General features: G+C 38.6%; 1 protein-coding gene and 1 non-coding gene across 2 annotated transcripts in view; one reads left to right on the top strand and one right to left on the bottom strand.

The window, feature by feature from the left end:
• ABHD3 (abhydrolase domain containing 3, phospholipase) overlaps nucleotides 1-23797 on the bottom strand; it is a 41688-nt gene extending 17891 nt beyond the window's left edge. Inside the window, exons 1-4 of the mRNA XM_039218482.1 lie at nucleotides 23508-23797; nucleotides 22797-22960; nucleotides 21607-21789; nucleotides 9350-9395 (exon numbers count right to left, since the gene is read on the bottom strand). Coding sequence (XP_039074413.1) covers nucleotides 9350-9395; nucleotides 21607-21789; nucleotides 22797-22960; nucleotides 23508-23669 — 555 coding nt within the window. The 5' untranslated portion in view covers nucleotides 23670-23797. The remainder of the gene's footprint in view (nucleotides 1-9349; nucleotides 9396-21606; nucleotides 21790-22796; nucleotides 22961-23507) is intronic.
• On the top strand, nucleotides 695-848 carry LOC120221224. Its single transcript, XR_005525762.1, has one exon. It is a non-coding gene; the product is annotated as a small nucleolar RNA SNORA62/SNORA6 family (small nucleolar RNA).
• Nucleotides 23798-24002: the final 205 nt, after the last annotated feature.

Raw genomic sequence — 24002 nt, 5'->3', positions numbered from 1 at the left:
CGCACAGGATTCAGCTGGATGGTGAAAATTCCTTTCACATGGATGTGAAAGGTTTTCTGGAAAAAAAAAGAATCTAAAGGATAGATAACCTTCCAGCAGATGTTCAGGCATAAATATTTTATAAATTATAATAATTTGAAATAATTACAAACCAAGATTGTTCAAATTGTTCAACTGCACCTATGATCAGAGAGAAACAATAGTAATTTGTTTAATGGCTTTTTAGAGGTTAGTTTTAACAAAGTCATTAAAGAGAATAATGAAGTAAAATGAATTCTTAATTATTCACACATAATAGATGGGAAAAAATAAAGCATATATTTTATATTTATCCATGGACTATGTATAATCTATCCTTAATCACCTTCCAAAAAGAAGACAAACTGAGTTCTTCCTAACCTGAAAGAGAATTTTCCTGTCCTGATTTAGAAGTCATTTGTTTTAAAATGCAAATTTCATTTAAAAACAGATTGTTGTTTTTTTTCTGGTCTAGAAACAAATTAAAATTCACGCTGTTAATCAGGTAGCCTGACTCTCCCCAGCTATTCTGGGAGGAGATTAATTTGCTAATCTGCGGTAGAAGCCATAACCCAGAACCGTTTTCTCTTTGCTGGAGCTGCTACACATCCAATACTGAACCAGCCCAGCTAAGATTTTAGTTTTCCATCCAGTAAAATGAAAACTGAGAAAGATATCTGAATGTCTTTAAAAAAAAAACATTTCAGTTTTGGCTGGCCAATGAACTCACAAGTGTAGGGAGTGTGCTACATGAAGGGCAAGACTTTTGCTAAAATGACAAGGCTCTCTGGCCCAATGAGTGGAGTGTGATAGTAATTCTTGCTACATGTAGGAAAAAAACCAATCATTTCAATTCCACTTTTATTTTATTGTAACGTCTGATAATCATCAGGAGTTTAGAATCCCTCATTTCACAGCCTTCCTCTCTCAAGTATTTCCTCTCCTGTACCAAAATATTGGGCAAAATGTTCCTTAAAGGAACTCTGTGACTCTTGTATGCATGTAGGTCCCCAGAAGAAATAATCTTTTCATAAGAGGACTAATCATGCTTTTTTTTTTTTTTTTTTTTTTTTTAACGAGGCTCTGCACCCAGCGCAGAGCCCAATGTGGGGCTTGAACTCACAACCCTAAGATCAAGACCTGAGCTGATATCAAGAGTCAGACTGACTGAGCCACCCAGGCGCCCCTAATCGTGCTTCTTAACTGATCTCTGCAGCATGTTTTTTTTGTTGCTGATGTTTTGTTTTCATTCCATCCACTCTGGGACGAGTACCTAGTCATTTGCTCAAGTTGTTGTTAGGAAAATTGATATTTTTGGAAGATGCGTTTGCTAAATAAGGAGTCAGAGAAAACAACAGTATGCATACATAAATCAAACCAGCACTTTAACAAATAATCATTTTACCTAGTCATTGATAGACATATAAAATGACCAAGTGTCTAAGTGTACCTGGGGCTTGGATCCTTTCTTGAAATAATTAGCCACAAAATAAAGGGCCCTAGGAAGTCTCCTGGCCACCTCTGAGGTCAAGATGGCCTATGTGCCACATTACCACTAATGTGCTACATGGCTACATGCATGTGCAGTCACGCTCCACAGTTACACCAATAAATGACCACAGTTTCATTAGTGGCTTAGAGCAGATCAGCCAGGTAGACAGGAGTTACCTTTGGTCCAGACTCCTCAGAAGCAAATCTCATACCTGCCCTGGGTGGGTTTGGGGCCAGAGGGTTCTAAGGGAGGCTGCCACCTTCCAGCAGTTTGCAGCTCTGCCTGTACTTTAGACTCACTGGGAAGTGTTAAGACAAATCACAGACACTTGGACTCCACCCCAGACCAAATGAATCACAATCTCGGGGTAGGGGGAGGGGTGGGGAGGATGGGGTCCAGGGATCAGTAGTTTCTTAAAGCTTCCCAGAGGATTCTAATGTGCAGCCAGGGCTGAGAACCAACTGCAAAGAGCAGGAGAATAAAGAAAAAGGGTGAGAGCAGAAAAATAAAGAAATAGGGTGAGAGCTGAGCCAAGAGAGGAGGAGGCTGCAGTGACAAGAATGATAAAATGATCTAGAGCAACTTGGGAAGAAGGAAATCTAGTGCTACGGCAATCTTTGCAGTACACAGGGAAGTGCTATTAAACATTGCATATCTTATGGATCACCGGGCACATATTAAGCATTCAATAAATGGTGGGTATTAAATTACTGTTATTATTCCTAGAAATCCTTTAATTATTTAGTTAACATTCTTTTCTTAAAAAATTCTTTTGAAAGAGAGAGAGAGAGCAGGCATGCTAGCAGGGGAGAGGGGCAGAGGGTGAGAGAGAGAATCTCAGCACAGAGCCCAACTCAGGGTTGGATCCCACAACCCTGGGATCATGACCTGAGTCAAACTCCAAGTTTTGGATGGTCAACTGACTGAGCCACCTAGTTAAACATTATTTTTCTTCATTTAAAAATTGTTTAACTACAGAGAAGTGTACAATCCTTTGTGTACCCATCACCTACAACAGTCAGTATTGCTGAACAGGACCTATCAATGTGAGGCAAACATTCTAAAGGATTCAACGCATTCATACCCACATCTGGCTGAGTTCAGCCTTCCTGAGTTGTTCTGACTGGGGTGGAGGATGAAGGGAGAGGTTATTTTTGGAGCATTTAGGAAAGACTTGAATGGGACACAATGGAGTTTACCAGGAAGGTACTGAGTACAGGAAAGGCAGAGTCTGAAGGTATGAGTCTGACAACCCAACTATGTCCTAACCAGCCCTGTTCTATATGTTCCTCCTCCATCAGACCATAGGAAGGTCCTCAATCCCTTCTGAATGCCTCCTTCAGAAAACAAGGCTCAGAAAGAGAGAGAGCCCTACATCTGTCCCATCCCATTAGTCCCCATGAAAAGGAAAGGTGGTAAAGCCCAGTAATAAACAAGAGCAGATTTCTTTAGATCTGAGTCCTAATAAAACACCCACTATTTGATGTTAAGGTAGGAACCCTCTCGTTGAAAACTCCTCTTATCTCTAACCCCAGATTTTCAGGCTGATTTGACTTAAAGTCAGTGCTGAAAGGTAAAGACATTCCAACAAACAGCCTGAGTTCCTGCCCTGAGACCACTAATCAGTTTTATGACCTCAGGTCCGTCACCCCACTTTTCCAGAGGCGTGCTCATCTAAAAAATGAGCTTTTCAGGATTAGAGGATCTCTGAAGCAAAGCTGCTCAAAGTGCCAGGCCAGGATGAGATAAGTGCTGACGTCAGAATGTAAAATAAACACACTGCTTCTCTCACCAAGAAGAGTATTGGTAGGAGAGAGAAAAAAAAATCAGCTCACTTCGACAGTATGCTTGGAACTGAAGGTAGTTTACATTCTATTGCAGTCCCTAGTCTTATCAGGGGCTGGTATCAGAGCATTTGAGAAATGGAATTGATCCACAAAACTACACTTTGAGCAGAACCTGTTTTAAAGTATCTTCCAGCTTCTGCTCCCTGCTCCTGGCTCTTCTTTACCTGCAGGGCTAGCTCTAACTTGAACTGGAAAGTGCCTGAAGGCTTTTCTTTTTCAAGCTTTATGGGACATGAGTCACATGTGATACAGTTCACCTACTTAAAATGTATAGGCTGCTTGACTGATTGGCTAGAAGACTGGAAGGGCGTCCAAGTCTTGATCTCAGGGTAGGTGTAGGGATTACTTAAACTTTAAATAAATAAATAGTACTATTCATGGGTTTTAGTATATTCAGATTTGTTCAAACACTGCCACAATTTCAGGACGTGTTTATCACCCCAAAAAGAAACCCTCTACCATTAGCAGTCACCCACCGTCCCCCAGCCCTAGGCAACCACTAATATACTGTCTTTCTGTCTCTATTGATTTGTCTGTTGTTAATATTTTATATAAATGGGATATACAATGTGTGATCTTGTGTGACTGGCTCCTTTCACTTAGCGTAATGTTCTCATGGTATGTCCATGTTATAGCAGTATCGGTACTTCATTCTTTTTTCAATGCTGACCAATATCTAGTGACATGGATACCACATTTTCCTTACCCATTTGTCCACTGATGGATATCTGGGCTCTTTCTACCATTCATTTTGGTTAATATGAATAATGTTGCTATAAATATTCATGTACATATTACTGTGTGAACATGAACATATATTTTCATTTCTCTTGATTATATACACAGGAGTGGAGTTGCTGCATCATATGGTAATTCTATGTTTAACTTTTGAGAAAGTGCCAGACTATTTTCCAAGGTGGCTGTTTTCCTATTGTGCCTAGAGACACAGAAGTCTCTATGACCCTATATCCAAAAAATGGGGCCACTATATAGTTTTCAACAAATTCAATCTTGGCTTTGTAAATTGTTACTCCTTTTTTTAATTTTAATTAAAAAATTTTTTTATTAAAAAATTTTTATTTTTGATACAGAGAGGGAGAGTATGAGCATGGGAGGGCAGAAGGAGAGGGAGACACAGAATCTGAAGCAGGCTCCAGGCTCTGACTTGTCAGCACAGTCTGACGCAGGGCTTGAACTCACAAGCAATGAGATCTTGACCTGAGCCACAGTCAGACGTTACTTAACTGACTGAGCCACCCAGGTGTCCCAGTAAATTGTCATTCCTAACCTAGGATGGAAACCTGATACTTCATAATTACAAATACTAGGGAGTTTGTGGATAACTTGGATTCCTGGATTCTTATCCTTGAAAACCCATCTGCAGAGAGCAAGAAAAGGTACTATCTACCTCAGGGGCTCCAAGAACCCTGCAGGAATATTTGAGTCTCAATCTACTGAGACTAGGACTCTTGTCTTCTATAGCAAACGACCCTAGGGAGGACAATGTGCATGCTTTTTATTTCCTAGTGAGCAAGGCTTTTGCCTTTTCTACAACCCTACAATGTGTAATTGGAAATGAGGACAATATGGTAGTGGAAAATTTCTTTCTTATTCACCTCTGCAGGAGTCATAGTAATCCCTATGAATTCTAAGTATATCACCAACATACTTCGTAAAACTTTTCCTTTCACATTTCTTCCACTCCTAGCAGAACTGCTTACTCTAAATTCCATTTCACCTTTGCTAACTCTTTTGGGTTAATTTCAGTTAAAGACAGTGCCTTCCTGTTTGGTCTTTGCTGATTCATCCTTTGTTCTTTTTTATGCCCATAGGAAGTTCTTACTTACTCTGGGTCTGAGCTACATTAAATCCTTTCTGGAATAAGGTGAGGTATAAGTGTACACAGAGTTCCTTTAGCTTGAAACAGAAATTATTCACAGATCTAAGGCAGAAGTAAGGATTATCAAGGGATCTAAATAGCAAAGCTAGCTCTAATAATCAAAATTGGCATCTTGTTTTTGTGATCAATTAGGGTACAAAAAGCATATATTAAATTATAATTATTTACTCCCTTAAATTTCTTTTTTAAAGCAGTTGTTTCAAAGCATATAATTGTAGGCAAACCATGAGAGACTCTTGAATGCCGAGAACAAACTGAGGGCTGATGGGGGTGGGGGGAGGGGAAGGGGGGTGATGGGCATGGAAGAGGGCACTTGTGGGGATGAGCACTGGGTGTTATATGGAAACCAACTTGACAATAAACTATTAAAAAATAAAATAAATAAGGCATATAACTGTAGCTATAGTTTGGTCATTTTACATCTTTATTCTTTTTTTAAGTTTTTTATTTAACTTTGAGAGAGAGAGAGAGAAAGTGGGGAAGGGAAGGGGAGAGGGGGAGAGCGGGAGAGAGAGAGAGAGAGAGAGCGCACGCGCGTGCACACGCTGGGGGAGGGGCCTGGGGCTCAAATTCACATAGCCCGATTAACATGACCTGTGCTGAAATCTAGAGTCGGTTAACTGACTGAGCCACCCAGGCACCCCTTTATTCTTTTTAAAATTAGATTACATTAGCCTTTGTGATACAAATATTTGCTGGGGGTACTAGTTGATCAGAATTCAACCTAATAATCTGTATAAGACTCCAGAGACCAAGCTACTCTTACCCTCTCACTTAGAACTCTAAATTCTTTGAAATAAAATAAAAGTTTGATAAAATAAAATTTGAAAAATGTTCCTCTATATCCTATCCTTTTGTAAGAATTCAAGGTGTTTTTGAAGATTTTTCAAAAAAACAATTAATGTTATGGCTAAAAGTTACCGGGTTGTTGCATTCTTTCAAAGTAAATTTCCAAGTAACTTTAAATGCTAAGGGTAGAAGTTTTTCCAAGCTTCTTGCACTTCTTTTTCTCTCCTTCTTCCTATTTGTTGTGTTCTAAGATTCTATCCATACACCTCCTCCTTTTGCTGTTCAAACTATCCTGAAGCAATTTTAACCACTATGAGTTCCAGCTTCCTTTCGTGTACTGGCAATCCCTTTCTTTCTGTAGCCTGTACATCTCTCCTGAGGCCCTGTCTAGTATACTGTTTTACTAGAAATTTCCACCTGGGTGATCTCAAAGCACCCTGAACATCCACAACTGAATTATTTTATTATTACACCAAAAATCTCATAAATTACCCTAAAAGTTTCCCATGTTGGCTAACATAAGAGTCTTTTACCAGTCAGCCAAGCTAGAAATGTCAACCTTGACTCTCTTTCTTTGCTTTCTGCAATTAATGAATATTATTGTTTCTGCCCCAAGAATTCCCCTCATTTTAATTCTCTCCTCTTCCTCCCTCCTATCTCTGTTTTTTAAAAAAAAAAAATTAAGTTTATTTTTGAGAGAGAGAGAGAGAGAGAGAGAGAGAGAGAGACAGAGCACAAGCAAGGGAGGGACAGAGAGAGAGGGAGACACAAAATCCCAAGCAGGCTCCAGGGTCTGAGCTGTCACCACAGAGACCAAAGTGGGACTCGAACTCACAAACTGTGAGATGATGACCTGACCTGAAGCCAGACACTAAACTGACTGAGCTACGTAGGGGCCCCTCATAACTCTGTTTTTAAACTCTAGGTAAATCTATGGTAACTGCTTTCCAACTGACCTCCTAGCCTCCAGACTGCTTCCCTTCCATCTCTTTTCTACACATTGCTGCTATGGTTCCCTCTCTCTGAAACATGGACATGATCAGATTATTTTATATGTCAATCATACCTCAATAAAGCTGGAAAAAAATGTTAAATGTCAATGGTTCAATACTAGTTTCCTTGGGATTCTACATTTGACTTTTCAAAATCTGGCCCTATCCCTCTAGAAGAATTCCTGTCACTTCTTAAATGAGAGGGAGTATGGCATAACATTCAAGAATATAAACACATAGCCAGACTACATGGGTCTGAATCCTGGTTCTGAATTTCTTTTCTTGGCTAGGGCAAGTTCTTAACCTATTTGTGCCTCACTGTCTTCATCTGGCAAATGGCAGTGATGATGACTATGCTTACCATAGTAATCACTGCATTATTACTATTGCTGAATATTAAGTACAAAAGGATATAATTGATATATTCTAAGGACTCAATAAACATTTGATAAAATCATCATGATCATTATCCCTCACCAGTAAATACTTGCTGTTCCATGCTCTTAAATACTTTGCTCTTTACACTGAAAAAGCCTCTATATTCCCTCTTGGTTTAGTACTACAGCCTTCAAAATCCAACTCAAACTTACCTCTGCTATGATGTTCTCTCGCTTCCCCCAAGCACTTAGTTATGTCTTCTGTTTATGTTCTACAATCTTTATACATCTTGTAACAATTACACTTAGCACTGTATTACATATATTTTCAAGTATCTGAACTCTCTCCTACAACGTAAGTGAAAGCTCCTAAGGGTTAAGGTTGCATCTAAAAACGAGTATATTCCTCACCCTATTGCCTTGTCTACTATCTAATTTAATAGGCATACAACACAGCTTTGCTGAATGAACAGATCTTTGTTCCTCACTTTATGGGACCTAAAGGACTTTACTTTGTAGCACATTATCCTCTTAAGAGCTTCAGACCATATCTTCCCCATTTCTGTCTCCTGAAAACACCCAGAGGGATAGATACATAGCAGACAAGAGCTGCTCAAAAATGATTTTGTTGGTCCAGGGCCACAGTGACAAATTCAAATTCTTCCCTTTAGAACATCTGCCATTTGCCTACAAGACTTCTAAACGTCTGGACTGAGTAAGGAAATGTGAATCTTCACATCAAACTATGTATTATGAGGTGCTGGAGTAAGAACATAAATATTTTATAACTTTAGCTTTTGAAATCATGTTGATCTTGATTCTCTCCGGGGCCCAAGTCCCTATAAAGCAAAGTACAAGACACCTTTTTTCCCTAAGTTCTCATAAAATACTGACATTAGTGACATGATTAAAAATATTTACTTCTGGCATGACTTAATTATTTATAGTCTTAATATCATTCTCTATTAATGACTCAAAAAAAAAAGTTTCTTTCAGTTTTGGTAGAATTGTCTTTGACCTGTGCAAGTGGTAAGGGATTAAAGTTGAAAGCCTTCAAAAACATTTCAGTGAATATGAGTTCTCCCTCCAACTCACAGGTTTCACATAAGATTGAATGATGATTTCTTAAGAGGTGGAAAAAACTCTAACAAAAATTTTAGGGGCTGGAGGGGAAAAGGGCCAATTAAAAAAATATTTAAATACTATTTCCTCTATGTGAACTTTGACTGGCAAATGGGCATATAACATACCGTCAATCCATTTCATGACAAATGTAAATTTCTAAGTGAAAAAAAGCATCATTTTATTGGTTAATTTGTTAATTTTTAACAGTTAATATTTATTTACTTATTATTTCTTTATTTTTAAAAAATGTTTATTTATTTTTGAGAGAGAGACAGAGCATGAGCAGAGGAGTTGCAGACAGAGAGAGAGGGAGACAGAATATGAAGCAAGCTCCAGGCTCTGAGCTGGCAGCACAGAGCCTGGTGCGGGGCTCGAACCCACGGGCTGTGAGATCATGACCTCAGCTGAAGTTGGACACTTAACTGACTGAGCCACCCAGGTGTTCCTAACAGTTAATTTTTAAAAAAATGTGTTTTCCATTAAAAATAATATAAATACCTATTGATTTTAAAATAAAGTATCAAACTTATAAAATAGAACTTTAACTTCTATAAAAATAGAAATATATTACATATATTTTACTTATAAGATCTGGATATACATAGACCAAGGGTATTCCCCTGGTTGTATAATTATGAGTCTTGTAAATTTCTTTTTTTTTCCTTTTTGCTTATCTGTATTTTTCCACAATGAACTTGTAAACACAGTTATTTTAAATTAAAAAAAAAGAATTTATGTGCCTTTCATTATGAAACTAGAAATCATTCTTCTAAATATTAAGCTGTTGTCATTAATTTAAATTTACTTACCAAGAGATTCTCCCCTGCCACTCCTCTGTTGTTAAAAACCACACATCTAAAAACCAGAAAAGTAATGTTTATTAATTTTATACACGATTCTTGCTCACAATGTAATACATATTAAATAATCTCAGTGGCACTGTCGTAGGGTACTAAAAGATTTTTAAAAATCTGTTCCAAAGACATGACAATGTTTGACAATTTTATCTAAATGCACTAAAATATATTCCACTTCTCTAAATTCAACATGTGAGTTCAAATCAGAAAGTTGTACATTGAAGTGATGTTAAATTTTCCTACCAAAAGCAGAATTTTTACAACTTCTCTCTGTGGCTGTGTATAGGCTTTCAATACATGCTATTAAAACAATTCTAGATGCAAGTCAAATTTAAATGTTTTCCCTCAACCTAAAAAAAAAGTCCTCTACCTATTCTCTTTGTAACATTAATAACGTATCTATTCCTATTCTAAGAAATAGCTATTTAAAAGAAAAAAAAGAAAGGAAAGAATAGCTATTTTTCCCTCAAGTCTCGGCAAACACAGAGACTGGAATTTTACCTGAGGTGAAAACATGACTACAGGTAGAGCTGTAAGGAACTTGCACCTGAGCTGGTAGAAGGGGCCTCCACTATGCTACTGCTTGGTGACTTAGAGGAGCAAAGGCAAACTGTGTTTCCTATAACCTTGTTTGCCTCTCCTGGATCAATGGTCATATGTAAAGGGCTTAGAGCACTGTTGGCTCATTGTAAGTACACAAGGAAAGTTAGCCATTAGTAGCAATAGTAGTTGCAGTGCCATGGTAGCTTTAAAAAGCCATTCTGGATTTAAAACACTTAATTCTCATTTAACTTTCAGTCAACCATAACACCAGATATGTATTTTTTGCCAGCCTCAAACTAAATCCTGACTCGGGTCTGCAAAGATTCTCTCTGAGTGAATGAATCTATATTCATGTTGATTAAAATTCATTTTGGTTTTGTCTGTTTACTTATCCAATCAGTCAAGGCCATTTAAGGTTCTAATTCCCTTCTTTCAGGGTATTGCTGATCACTGTATGTGTTAGGCCCAACTGAAAAAAAGGAAGTGTTTAAAATCTCAGAAATCTGACTTATCTCAAGTAATAATATTACATTTTATGGACTAGTCAAAGAAAGATCTTTAATATACTTTAAAAATATGCAGAAAAGTTGGAGTAGGATCATTGAGGCCTTCATCTTTTCTTGCTAGAAAGAATGGCAATGCAGATTAAACATAAGCAAAATTTAAGTTAGCTACATGCACTTACTTGCATAAGCACCTAGGTTACACAAGAATCAGGGCTACAGTTAATTGTGACCTTGAACCTTGAAGCTCCTAGTCATCCAGAAAAGAACAACTTTTAGAGAACAAACACTAACTAAGAATAAAAATGGCTTCTGGGGCAAGATGTCATCATGTGACTGCCACTGAGAGAAGGGAACAGAACTGGTAAGGGCAAAGAAAATGATGATCTGCAAGATCATGAAAAAGCAGCGTGTACATCTGGGATTTGCTTCCAAAGTCAGACTGGGATATTTGTACTTTCCTTCAGGCAAATTTCAAAAGTGGATCACAGATCTGATATCTCTTGCTAGAGAAGGAAATGTACTGACCTCTCCACAGGCCTTTGTTCCTGACAATGTTCAATAAGTAGCAGTCATCACTGTATATCCTTCTAAGCCTTGGAAATTGGGCAGAAAGATAAGGAAGAATGAGGGAGCAAAGCAGCTACAGAGGAAGGCAGAATGATGGCTGCCATTCTGTCCATTTATCCCACTCCAGTTGGTTAGAAGTACCACTTTCTTTCATTTAACCTCTTTTTCTGCCCTGACCGTCATCAGAGAACACTTTACACATGAAGCTAAAAGAGCTGGTTGGGGCTGTACAATAAACTATTTGTAAAAAAGAAAAAAAAAAAAAAGAGCTGGTTGTGAAACAACTACTATTCCTAAGGCATTTGATAAGCTTCTGTTATCTTTGTAATGGCTCTTTCCAAATAACTTTTACAAATGCTCCCAAACAATTTTAAAGGTTATGCAAATGAAGAAAATTGTTGTGCAAAACTTCTCTTTCCTACCTATTTTAGCTATTTAAATGTTCTTCTCAAAACAGGGAAAATATAACGAAATACCAAATAGAGAATAATACATTCGGTATTAACTTTCTATAACAATAGAACACATTAATTAGAAAAGCAGATAAGTCTTCTTTAAAGAAGGTTAAATAAAGGGTAGAGAGCTACCTATAGCACAGGATTTCCCAACCTTCAGTGCTATGGACATTTTGGACCAAATAATAGGAGATGTTAACTAAAGCCCCCTTGACTGAAAACCACTGTTACAGTAAGATGGACCAGATAGCCTTGAATCTGCTCAAGCTCAATGATCTGCCAGAATAAAGGGATTTTATCAGATCACCTTAAATATTTTTCAGTTCTAGGATTCTATAAGTCTCTGAGTATAAGAACAGAAATAATAACCAGAGAGTGGAGTAGGAGGAACATTCATAGATTACTCTGATTTCAGATAATAATAACAACAGATAAACTTATTATTTACTATGTGCCAGACACTTTACAAAAATATTAATATTGGAATGATTCATTCATTCAAAACTTTATTAAATAGACTATTTACTGAACTCAAGACTGAGTTAGAACTTGTAGGAGAAAAGTGAAATACAAAGAGAGTATACTCTAGTTAGGTTGAAAAGAAATATATCATGTTTTCAGTTGAGTGTCTACAATAAGCATGATAACAGAGGCAGTATACAATTCAATATCCAATTAATAGTGTAGATAATAAAGCTTTGTGAGGTCAAATTGGACAAAATTGATTAGGAAAGAATTCATGGAAAAGATCTATAAATAGTATGATGAAACTTAGAAAATGATACAGATTTCAGAAGAAGGAAAGTGTGGGATATAATATGGGTTGGAGGGGGCAGTGTGAGCAAAGATACAAGGTAGAAATGTATAAAATTTTCTAAGGAATGAGAAAATAGATCAGCTTAGCAGTAACATGGCTATGTAGAGTATAATGATAGAAAGTAAGGATGGAAAGAATAGGTTAAGACCAAAATAGGCATAGAGTTCTGAATGCCAGGTTAAGAAAAGATGACTAGGACGTTCTGCTTCCAAAGATGTCAGAGTAGATCCTATTAGGCCAATCCTTCCAAAGAATAATATCTATAAAGTCTTGATAAATTATGAAGGCAATGGATAACGATCAATGTAGGCAGAAACTGAATGAGAGTTGACACTTGGAGGAAAAAAATGGCATTGGGTGAGCCTCTTCTTTTTTTTTTTTTTTTTACAGCTTTTTGCCTGAGGCGATGCATCTGTTGGTATTATTCAATGATGGAAAAAAGTCAGATAGAAATGCTATTTCATGGGCTAGAGAAACCAGAAAACAGATTTTGGTGCAACTATAGCAGTTAGAAAATGAGGGGAAAGTCTCAGAAAAGAGAGAGATAGAGAGGGAGAGTCCTAAATTCTGGGTAAAAACTGGGTCCAAAGCTCTGGCTAAGCCTTCATCTATACATATCTGAGGTTCCAAGTAATCAAATTAAGGATAGAAAACTGAACAGAGATTTCAGCTGCTTCTACCATAGAGGAGACGGAGTTTGAAGTATGAATTTAGGCAACTTGTCTGCCTGATAAAACAAACAAGCAAAAATTAGTGCTATTTGAAAAAATATAACAGAATCCAGAGTCTCTACAATGGATTATTCAAGCTGTCTAGAACACAAGACAAAATTACTAGATTAGGAAATAAGCAGGAAAACATGTCCAATACTCAAGAGATAAGATAATCAATGTAACTGACCCTGAGATGGTCCACATGTTAGAATTAACAGATGCAATTTAAAGCAGCTATATAACTATGCTCAAGGACATAAAAGGAAAATAAGCTTGTAATATAGAAAAAATAGGAAATCTCAGCAGAGGAATAAAACCTATTAAAAATGAAAATTCTAGGTCAGAAAAATATATGAAATAAAAAATTCACTTGATTTGCAAATTATAGTTCTAATATAAAGATGAAAAAGAAATAAAGATTAAGAAAATGAATAGAACCTCAGTGATTTGTGGTACATTATCAAAAGATCTAACACACATGTATGTAACTGTGGCCCCAGAAAGAGCTGAGAGAGAGAATGGGGCAGAAAAATATTTGAAGAAATAACGGCCAAACTTTTTGCAAGTTTGATAAAAAGACAAATAGAGTCTCAAAAAAAAGAAAGAGAAATGCTAGGAAAATAAAGAAACAACAACAAAACAGAAAGCAAAGACTATAATGGTAAACCAATATGCACCATATCAATAATTACATTAAATGTAAATGGACTAAAAATCCAAATAAAATCAAGAAATTGTCAGATTGGACAAAAAAGGCAAGACCCAACTATATGCTATTTATAAGCAACGTACTTTAAAGATAAAGATACAGATACTTTGAAAGTTGAAGTATAAAAAAAAATGTACATGTTAAGTTTAAGAAGACTAGCATGGCTACAGTAATATCAGATAGACATTACAACCAGAGATAAAGAAAGACATTTCATAATGGTAAAAGAGTTATTTCATAGGAAGACTGACAATCATAAATATATCTATGATTAATAACACAGCTTCCAAATACATGAAGCAAAAATGACAATTAAATGGAGAAACAGAAAATCTATAATCATAATTGATTTCAACATCCTTCTATCAATGAGACAAAAAAAGTTAGGAAAGATATAAAGAATCTGAATAACACTATCAACTATCTTAACCTAATTTACATTTATACAACACTATACCCAATAGCATAATACATATTATTTTTTAAAATGATAACACATAAACATTTTTGACCTCACTGATGTCATAAAGATATTAAATCAGATTAATGTGTAACTCATGTACCTTTTTCTAGAATGTAAAGCATCAGAAATCAAACACAATTAACAGGAATATATTATTGACTGTATTACATACCCAACTCCTGATTATCACATAGTAATGGAGAACATTGAAACTTAATCCATAATTCAAGAACCCCCTTCTCTTGTTTCAACTCTTTCCCTACAAGATCTATTTCCTGAGTAGGAAATATGACTTGTTTGCCTGTCATGTGTTGAATTTCTCTGATGAAACAGGGTCCTATGATATTATAGATCTATATTATCTTGATAGGCAATAATCATGGGATTTGAGGAGCTAGGTTTCCCAAGCCAAGAGCTTGAGACATCTGAGTAAAGGAGAGTTTTGAAGAAGGAGCAATATTTCAAAGATCCTAAAAAAAAAAAAATTATACATTTATCTGTAACAAGGCTCTACAGTTGAAGCTTAACCTTGTCACACACTAACTGTAAAACTTTGGTGAAATTATAAACACTGTAATTTTGTTCTTGGTTGGTAAAATGAGTATGATAATACATCTGTTGGAATTAGGTACATGTTAAATAAGATAACTTAAGTATAGCACCTGGTATAGGGCCTATCAGTGGCAGGCACTCAACAAAGCTAAATTTAATTAACAGTAAATCAAAATGGCAATTCTGGTTATCTCTTGCTGATCATAAGCTCTGAGTGGCCCTATGAATTAAAAAAAAGTTCATAATTAGTGCAATTCACTTTTTAGGTATAATATTTCAAAACCAGTAGCCACAAGAGGAAAAAGTCAAAGATATCCTTCATGTGAGGAAGCTGAAAATCTTTATTTTTTTAAATGTTTTATGTATTTCTGAGAGAGAGAGAAAGAGAGAGAGACAACATGAGCAGGGGAGGGTCAGAGAGAGAGGGAGACAAAGAATCAGAAGCAGGCTCCAGGCTCTGAGCTAGCTGTTAGCACAAAGCCCAACACGGGGCTTCAACCCACGAACTGTGAGATCATGACCTGGGCTGAAGTCGGATGCTTAACGGACTGAGCCACCCACGTGCCCTGGAAGCTGAAAATCTTATACAACTAGCATTAAGTTCTCTTCTGGGATCTCTCATTACAGTTTATTGGAATCTTCTCCACCACCTTCCCGGGCCCCAACTATCCCATTTTCCCTAACATTGACTCAGTTGCTTTCTGATGTTCTCAGATATTATCTTATTCACTTGAATTCTAGCTGGGTCTCTTTGGTATTTCTGTAGATTGTGTCAACTAAAGAACTATTTAATAAAAGTGCTCTACATTAATAGTAGGAACTAACAGGAATTATTTCAGTGTCACAGATCACTGCTGACAGCTTTATGACCCAAACTGGAGTCAGAAATATATACGTGTTCCAGGATATAGATTCCAGTGGCTACTCCACCTTAGCTAGGCATTACCTTCTCCCTGCACCACTCACTGTCTGGCCAGGCACACTGGGCCCTCCTGGGATGGTTTCTTGCCTGGTAATAGGGCCCAGGTGGTAAGTACCTCATTTCTATCCGAGCAGACTAAAAGAGTGTGACTCTTCTTTACGCCAAAGTCATTAATTCACTCCTTTAAAGAAAAAAGCTAATATTTTTAAAAATACTTCTTTAAAAAAAAGCTAATACTTTTTAAAGTGTTCACTGGGGGGACAACATTCTTCATATATACACATGTAATCCTGGCAATCCTATGAGGTATAGTTATCTTTATAGATGAGAAAACTTGAGGTGCAGAGTGACTGAACAATTTGTCTTTAGATACACGGAAAGAGTTTAAAAGAGCTGGGACTTGAATCCAAGTTGTCCTGACTCAATAATCCACTTAACCAGCTCACTCTGTAGCCCTAGGGTATCTAAGCTCGAAACATTAAAGTCTCTTTTTCCAAAGACAAGTGCTGAGTGCTCTGAACAGAGTATCCTTTGAGTGCATGTCAGCTCTGATTTAAAAAAAAAAAAAAAAAAAAAAAAAACCAACTTTATTGCTGAAACTTTGTGAATCACTGTATAACAGAACATCTAACAGAAACATCTAACAATTAGTTCCCTAGGGAATGAGACTACTTGTCAGTATCCACCCTAACTTTTTCCAGAAATACCATTAAATAGGCTAGCTTTCCATTATGCATGATTTCATCTAGCCAGTCTCATGAATAATCAGTTAACTGAACTCATTCTCAAAACTTTAAAAGCCAAATTGTTTTAACAACAAAAACTTATAAAAGTACTTTTGGATAAAAACATTCTGGTGTTAATTTAAAATAACTTCTTACCTAAGGTACTGCTTTTAGACTGGGGAGTAGTCAGAACTTGCCCTTTTGTTTCATGCCTCATTTTCCTTAGTTCAGCCTCCCCTTCCTTCCTCCCTCGGGAAGAGTCAGTGGGTGACCTCCCAGTGCCCTTCTGATACTGCAGGAAAAGCTAAGTGTCATCTAAAGCTTAGTAGCTACTGGTGATAGTTGACCTAAATCAAAATGCACAGATCCAAAATCTAAACTGGAAAGCAAAAGAACATGTAAAAGCTAGTTACATTTTAACTGCTTTTAAATCATCTCCCACTTCAAGTTTCTCCAAAAATATAAATGATGGACAATGGCATCCTTGCTACCATTAGGTGCATTCTCCCTTGAAAGATCTTAATCCTGTTAAACTACATTAAAAAGTCAGTGGTTTCTGTAAGTGGTTTTAAAAATGCAGCAAGAAAAACAATAAGGAAATAATAGTAAAACATGCATTAAGAAAGAAATTTCTCAAGACAAGCAGCCACAATCTTGAAACATCCCTCCATTAATCCTTCTGCTCTTTTCCAAATCCTCTCCTGTTTCCCTCCTTCCCCTGTCAAACTTAAAAGAGATGTGATCCACCCCACTCTTGTCTCCTGAGGTCATCTTCACCCTCAGTAGTTGGGCTTCCTTCCTCATTGCTCTGCTGAATCTTCTCCAGTATTGCTTGATCTGTCTTCATTCTCCTTGCCCTTTCGTTTGCCTCTGGCACTTCTGACCTATTCCTTCCCTCCATAAAATGTCTTACTTGGTGTCTGATATTCCAGAATCCTGGCACTTGCAACTCTGACCATGAAGTACTAGAGGATGCCAGCTATCTCCCAGTATCCATCCTCCTCTTCTTCCTCAGTCACAGAATGTCCCAGTTTCACTTGAGTATAGGACTGCTCAAAATACAAATTTCACTTTCAAGCCTCTCTTGTGGCTGAGGAAGAGCAGGCTCATATGATACAAGCAAGAGCGGTGTGCACAATTGCTGGAAAGCATCCTTAAAGGAAGATGGTGCACTCTCTAGTCTTTTTTCTCCTTCTTGGGTGTTGGGATATAGATGTGATAGCTGGAGCTAGAGCAGCCATCGGCTATGAAGCAACACTTCCCGCTACAGGCTGTAGAGCCGTGGTCTACCTTCTTAGAGAAATCAACTTCTCATGAGAGAGAAATAAACTTGTATCTTCTTAAAGTCGCTGTTATTTTGAGTTTTCTGTTACTTGTAGCCAATCCTGCTTCTCTTTAATGCATTTCTTCCCAAATACTTCATACATGCTCTTTGTCGCTTCAACTAGACTGTACGCTCTTTGGGAATATAGGTTCTGATAAAAATACTTAATGACTGACCTAGATTTCAATGGACTTATTATTATATAATTCTGGATGGGCCACTCTTTTTAATACTAGTTGGGGGTAGAACAAAATACTTTTATTGAAGGCTCTCAATAAAAGAGGTCGAGGTAAAAGATGATTTGGATGTTCTCAGAGTTATTACTGCTTTACTCCCTCTTTTTAATAGTCATGCTAAAATTTAATTCAGACAATGGGAATAAGACTTAAGAAAACATATTATTAAGGAACATAAAATAATATCTACTAGGCTGTGTTACCAAATAGAAGTTTTTTTAAAAAACAAATCTTGAATGAATGAATAGGATTTCTAACTACTTTATCAATCATAGGGGTGTAACTTTTTCTCCAGTCCTCTGATTTCTATGAGGGAAGTTTCTCTCTAAACACACTCTTGGCCTTGCTTACTTTACTCATTCTCCAGGAAATGGAGGGCTTATCTGATTGATAAAATTTGGAAGAATGACTAGGGCTATCTGGCTCAGAAATTCTCTTCTCCTCCTTAGGGACAAGTTTATCCAAGGAATACATACTGTGTTTGGCCAATGAAGGTGAACAGGCAGGGAGGCTATGTATTTCCCTTTGAATTCAATTTGACTTCTTAGTAAAGCCTTTGCTCAAAATGATCTTAAATGAACTTTAGCTCAGTTCCTATCCCATCCATTCTTAATTCTGAATTGGTGAATCTTAACAGTAAAGTTCTGTGTGTCTCTCAGTTTTAAGATACAGGAAAAACAAAATTTTTTAACAACAATAGTAAACCCTTCAGTTACACTTATTCATATACCAGGAGTTAAGTTCTCCCTAAAGTTTAAGGCATACCTCATCAGTGAAGCAGCAACAGTTCCCTGGTTACCTGACACGAGTCTCCCTATACATTAAACCTTCCAGAAGATAGTAACTGGGGCCTGAAGGCAAATACATCCCCAAGGTGTTGGAGTTTTCATACTGCCTTTGAAACTCTATCGTATAAGAGACATAATGACACAATCCAAGCATTCCTATAAGGAAACTAGGTGTTTATATTTCCCAAGAGGTTGGTTTGCTTATACTTGCTCTTTAAATTATCAAGTGTTCTACTCTGATTAGGGAAACTTCAAAAAAATTTTTTTAATGTTTTTTATTTATTTCTGAGAGAGAGACAGACAGACAGACAGAGTGAGCAGGGGAGGGTCAGAGAGAGAGGGAGATACAGAATGTGAAGCAGGCTCCAGGCTCTGAGCTAGCTGTTAGCACAGAGCCTGATGCGGGGCTTGAAACCATGAACTGTGAAATCATGACCTGAGCTGAAGTCGGACGCTTAACTGACTGAGCCACCCAGGTGTCCCTAGGGAAACATTATTAAAGACCACTTTGTTCAGGTCACTAAACCAAGTACTTTACATATTCTATTTCATGTAAACTCTCTGTAGTAAGTGAGAAGCTGTAATTGAGGAAGTTAAAAATTAATTGCCAAGGTCTCTCAGTAATTGGAAGTTCTACCATTTGAACCTAGGACCAGCTCCAAAGACCCCACACACACCCCTATATTACACAGCCTCAAAGGACTCAAAGCAAGCCTCATGCCAAAGTTCCAGATCTTTTCTTTGACTTCAGTGGTCTTTGGAACTACCCTGCTATCTGTGGTAGGATGCAAAAATATTTTGTAGGCCTTCCTATCAAGAGATGGAGTTTATTTCTCTACCCTTTGACTCTGGGCTGACCACATGACTTGCTTTGACTGGAATGTGGCAGAAGCAACATCCTGAGAGTTCTTAGCTTGAGTGTCAACAAGCCTTGCAGCTTTTGCTTTTGCACTCTTGGAACACTCTGCCACTAAATAAACAAACTCAGAGTGAGCCTGATGGTGAATGAGAGGACACATGGAGCTGAGAGGAGTCATCCCTGCTCAGGGCCTCCATGCAGGGAGTTGTCCTGGCTGCTGACCTCAAATGCACAAATGATCCAGCCAAGACCAGGAGAACCACCAAGCTTTGCTCAGCCCAAATTCTCGAGCCACAAAATTGTGAGCAGAATGGTGGTTGCTTTTAGCTAAACAATGGTGTTGTTTTTAGTTACTAAATTTGGAGATAGTTTGTTATACAGCAAAAGCTAACTGATACACCCTCCTCAACTTAGATTCATCCATCCCTCATAACTAAAAACAAATGGGAATAGGCCCAAAGGCCACTGAAAAGTTTACTGACCACTGCTTATTCATGGACTCTGCTACTTTCAAGTCCAGTCTATCTAATTCACTGTTAGAGTGTCCTATACCCAAATAAGCTGGGTCTTCAAGCAGCTGTCATTGACTTGGTCTACCTTTCCCTTCTCCTAGGCTCCTGTGGCAAAGACAACTTCTCACAACTCTGTATGTAGCATAAAATCTTCCTTTTATCATACATTCACAAAATTTCTAAATAGTAGAGAGATTTTAGCCCTTAGGGGAGCTAGAGCTTTGAAGCTTTGAAGTACAGCATAATGATAGTCATAGTCATAAAATTTAGCAACTTTTACAAGGGGTGGGAAAAGGATTTGTGGACTGGCAACTCCAGGGCTTATGAGATTTAAATTGAGTTTCAACTACATTGGTTTTAAAGCACTTCCTAAGTCTTGAGAGACAGCTCAGGCCAAGTACAGAATCAACAACTTAAATGTGTACGAAAGGCTTTATGATCTATACTTTTTAAGCATGACTAAGTTTTATCAAAAAATTGGAATCAAGCCTCACACCTAACTGGATGGTGCTAAACATGGAATAATGATGAATTCCTGCTATTAGCGCAAGTTTCATTGGAACAATAATTCTGGAACACCTATCAAAACATCTGAGAGACTGTCATTTCATGGGCAAAACAGGCTTTATCTGTAAAAGCTCAGAGTTAACTTGTGAAAATTGAATTAGTTCTTATGGCATTTCCCCATTTATATAAAAATGTTTTTATTAATATAAACTCCACATCAATTTTTCACACAGAGTGTTCCAAGTTTAACAAAAGATACAACTCTACTTTAAATGCAACTCAGAGTGTTCCATTACAATAATTACTATCAGCTAAAAAAGGCAGACACAAAAAAGCAGTACTTTTCACAATGATTCTGCTTTAAGATTTTAGAACTGAACCTGAAACTTAAAGTTGCTAAGTCAGTTGCAAACAATTAAATTGTACTTGGTGGCTGAGTTGAATAATGGCTACTCAAATGCTGTGGCATCATCAATTGGACATTAGTCATGTACACCTACAAACTCAGATGGACAGAAGATGCACAGATCACCTTTGGAAAAATAAGGATCACCTACAAGCTGATTCTGAATATTTTTTACATTTGGGATCTGAGCCAATGAGATAAGATTAGTGCATTCAGGGCTCAAATACAGAATGAGACATGATGGTCACCATGTGCTCTCTCAGTGGTTTGTAATGGCTATTTTCCATAGCACTCCCTTCAATGGGCCTCTTGCTCCTCAGACCTGGGTCTTATGTCAATTCCTAGGTGATACTCATTTCATTCATTCATTCAGCCAAAATCTGCTGAGTGCCTACTATGCTCAGTGCTATTTCCTGTGAGGTGATTGTTATGCATCTTCCTGGAAAAAAAAAAAAGCAAAAGAGGAAGCAGAGAAAAATAATAATCTAGGGAATAGCTTAATCCATGCAAGAAATAACAAGTATTTCTGAAACTAACATGTAGGTAGGTTTGTGCTTCATACAGAGCAAATTAAGTGAAAAATGGAATAAATCTTTTACTGGTACCTGTATCCCAGTTCTTCACTAAGATGGATCATATGAAGGATATATGATTCCTTGCTTGTTCCAGTGAGGCCAGGCAACAATAAGATAGTAGGTCTGGTGGTGGCATCCATATAAAACTTACTGTTACAATTATCAAACCAGTCCAGTGAAATCTGTCCTCCATCTGCAGTTTTAATAAGTTCACTGACAGAAATAAAGGACATACTCATTAAATGTTTCAAGTCATGTCTTAATATCAGTGTCTTAATTTTATAAATATATGACATGATTTGGTCATTTGAAAAGAAGTTTTCTTTCCAGCATTCACTAACACACACACTTACATCACTTTCTTTTATTGCAAGAATGATATGACATTAGTACCATGAAGTATTTCCAGCAATATCACAAAAGGGTAGCATATAAAAATGAACTTCTAAGTACTTCAAATATTTATTTTAATCATCTCCTCATTACTCTAAAATGCCCAGCATTCAACCCCTATTTGATTGAGGTCACCCAAATAATTCAATAGGGAATTGAATAAGTAAAATGCTGATCTGATCACTGCTCTGGTCTTTTGACTTAACAAGGCAGTCTCCCCACAGAGTATTCTTAAATATTTTAAAGTATTTCTCACATAGTATGTATGAACTTAAGGGTTTTTCTCAAACAAATAGTGCAAGTTCCAGGCAACAAAAGGAACTCCAGAAGGACTAGATGACTCAGGGAAATTAATATTAGGTACCATCTAAATCTCTGGGTAACTGATAAATTCTGGACCGTATCTTTAACATCTCAAGGACATTATCATCAAGAACCCATTTGCTTATTAATATGAAGTCCTTTTACAAGACTGGCATCCTTCTAGACCCCATCCTCACTCCCAGCATCAATGAATTGGTGCATATCATCAAAGGATCTAGGTCCTTAGGGAGAGATGCATGCCAAACTGGAAAAGAGTAACCCCCAAACACTTCTCTAGAAACAAACCATTTACATCAAGGCACACACGAAAACAATGGTGAAAGGCAATACCTGAATATTTTCCTGCAGCTGTGTGTGTGGGGAGGGGGGGGGGGCACACCTTCCTTTTTCATTCCTCCTTTCTTTTCTATTTGTTTACTAACCAGAGGTTAGCCAAGAACTGGGAGTATAAAGGAAAAACCCTGTGGTTTTGCAGAAATGACTGAAAATGGAAATATACTTACTTCCTGTACTGCACCGGGGGTTTGGAAGTGATGAAAGGTCTCAGGAGTGTCTGTCCTCGACTCTCCCAGCACCAGACCGTGGGGTAGTACGTTTCTGTCACCACAGGACAGTGGTCCTGAAGGAAGCGGTTGAAACTCTCACCCCCGGTCACTAACTGGGGCTTCTGTGGGGAAAGCCGGTATTATAGTGAGGGGTCCAGAACAAAGTTTCTGCCAACCGTAAACCAGAAACGAGCAGACTCGTCCCTCGCCCGCGCGTTCCCTCTGATCACATCTCCTTCTAGAAGCCTGACACCAATAATTCGCAGTCACAACGTACTTAAAGGGAGACTTCCCAAACCCTTCAAGGAGAAGGCGAGAGCTGAGATAAGGGAGTCCTTCTCAGAAGTGCTACGGCATTGCCAGCCCTGCGAATGGTGACAGGGCAGCGCCGCCGCGCCTAGGTCAGCTGGGTCCTGGCTGCAGTCGGAGGACCCCGGCCGGACGCACAGACACGCGGACACGGGCTCGCCCGCTTTCCCGCGCGCGTTCAAAGGGTGTCCATCAGATGCCGGGGAAAGGGCGACAACTCGGGAGCAGCACGGTAGCCTCCAGGACGACCCCAGCCACCTGCCCCTGCAGCGGCAGCTCCAGCTTCACCGGCTGCTGTCGCCCCCAGCTAAAGCCGCCCGCGGCCCTGAGCCCCGGCGCCCATGCCAACCCCCGGCTCACCTTGGCAATGCTGCTCAGGTAATAGCAGGCGTAAGCAATACTGAAGCCCAAGATCAGGGATAAACCCACTCCCGAGCCGAAGAACCCAACCCGGACTTGGTGCTCCAAGTAATGGGAGAGATCCCGGGACAGCATCCGCAGGTCCATAGCTAAGTGTTGCATGGCTCCGCGGCGGGCGGCCAGTCAGCCGGGAGCCGGCGAAAGCGGGCGTGGCGCTGCCACCGACCCTCGGCCAAAGCGCCTCTTACCCTGTAGAGAGCCGCTTCCGCGAGCGGGCGCGGCCAGGCGGCCCCGGGAGGCGTAACATAGCTGCCAGACGCCGCCGGCTCCGCCTCGGCTTCCGCCCCCACCGCCAGCCACTCAGGAACCTTCCGGAGGTGCGGTACCAAGCGCGGCCCCCGTGCGGTGGCGGACCCGGTTTCCCGGTCTTGCCGAGGCAGCCTGGGTGACCCCCCTCCCCAACTCCTACCCCGCCCCAAGGGTATGGAGGGAGCG

This window comes from Hyaena hyaena, unplaced genomic scaffold (assembly GCF_003009895.1).
Source record: "Hyaena hyaena isolate Hyena2069 unplaced genomic scaffold, ASM300989v1 scaffold_14, whole genome shotgun sequence".
NCBI lineage: Eukaryota > Metazoa > Chordata > Mammalia > Carnivora > Hyaenidae > Hyaena > Hyaena hyaena.
This window is presented reverse-complemented; position numbering and strand designations above follow the sequence as displayed.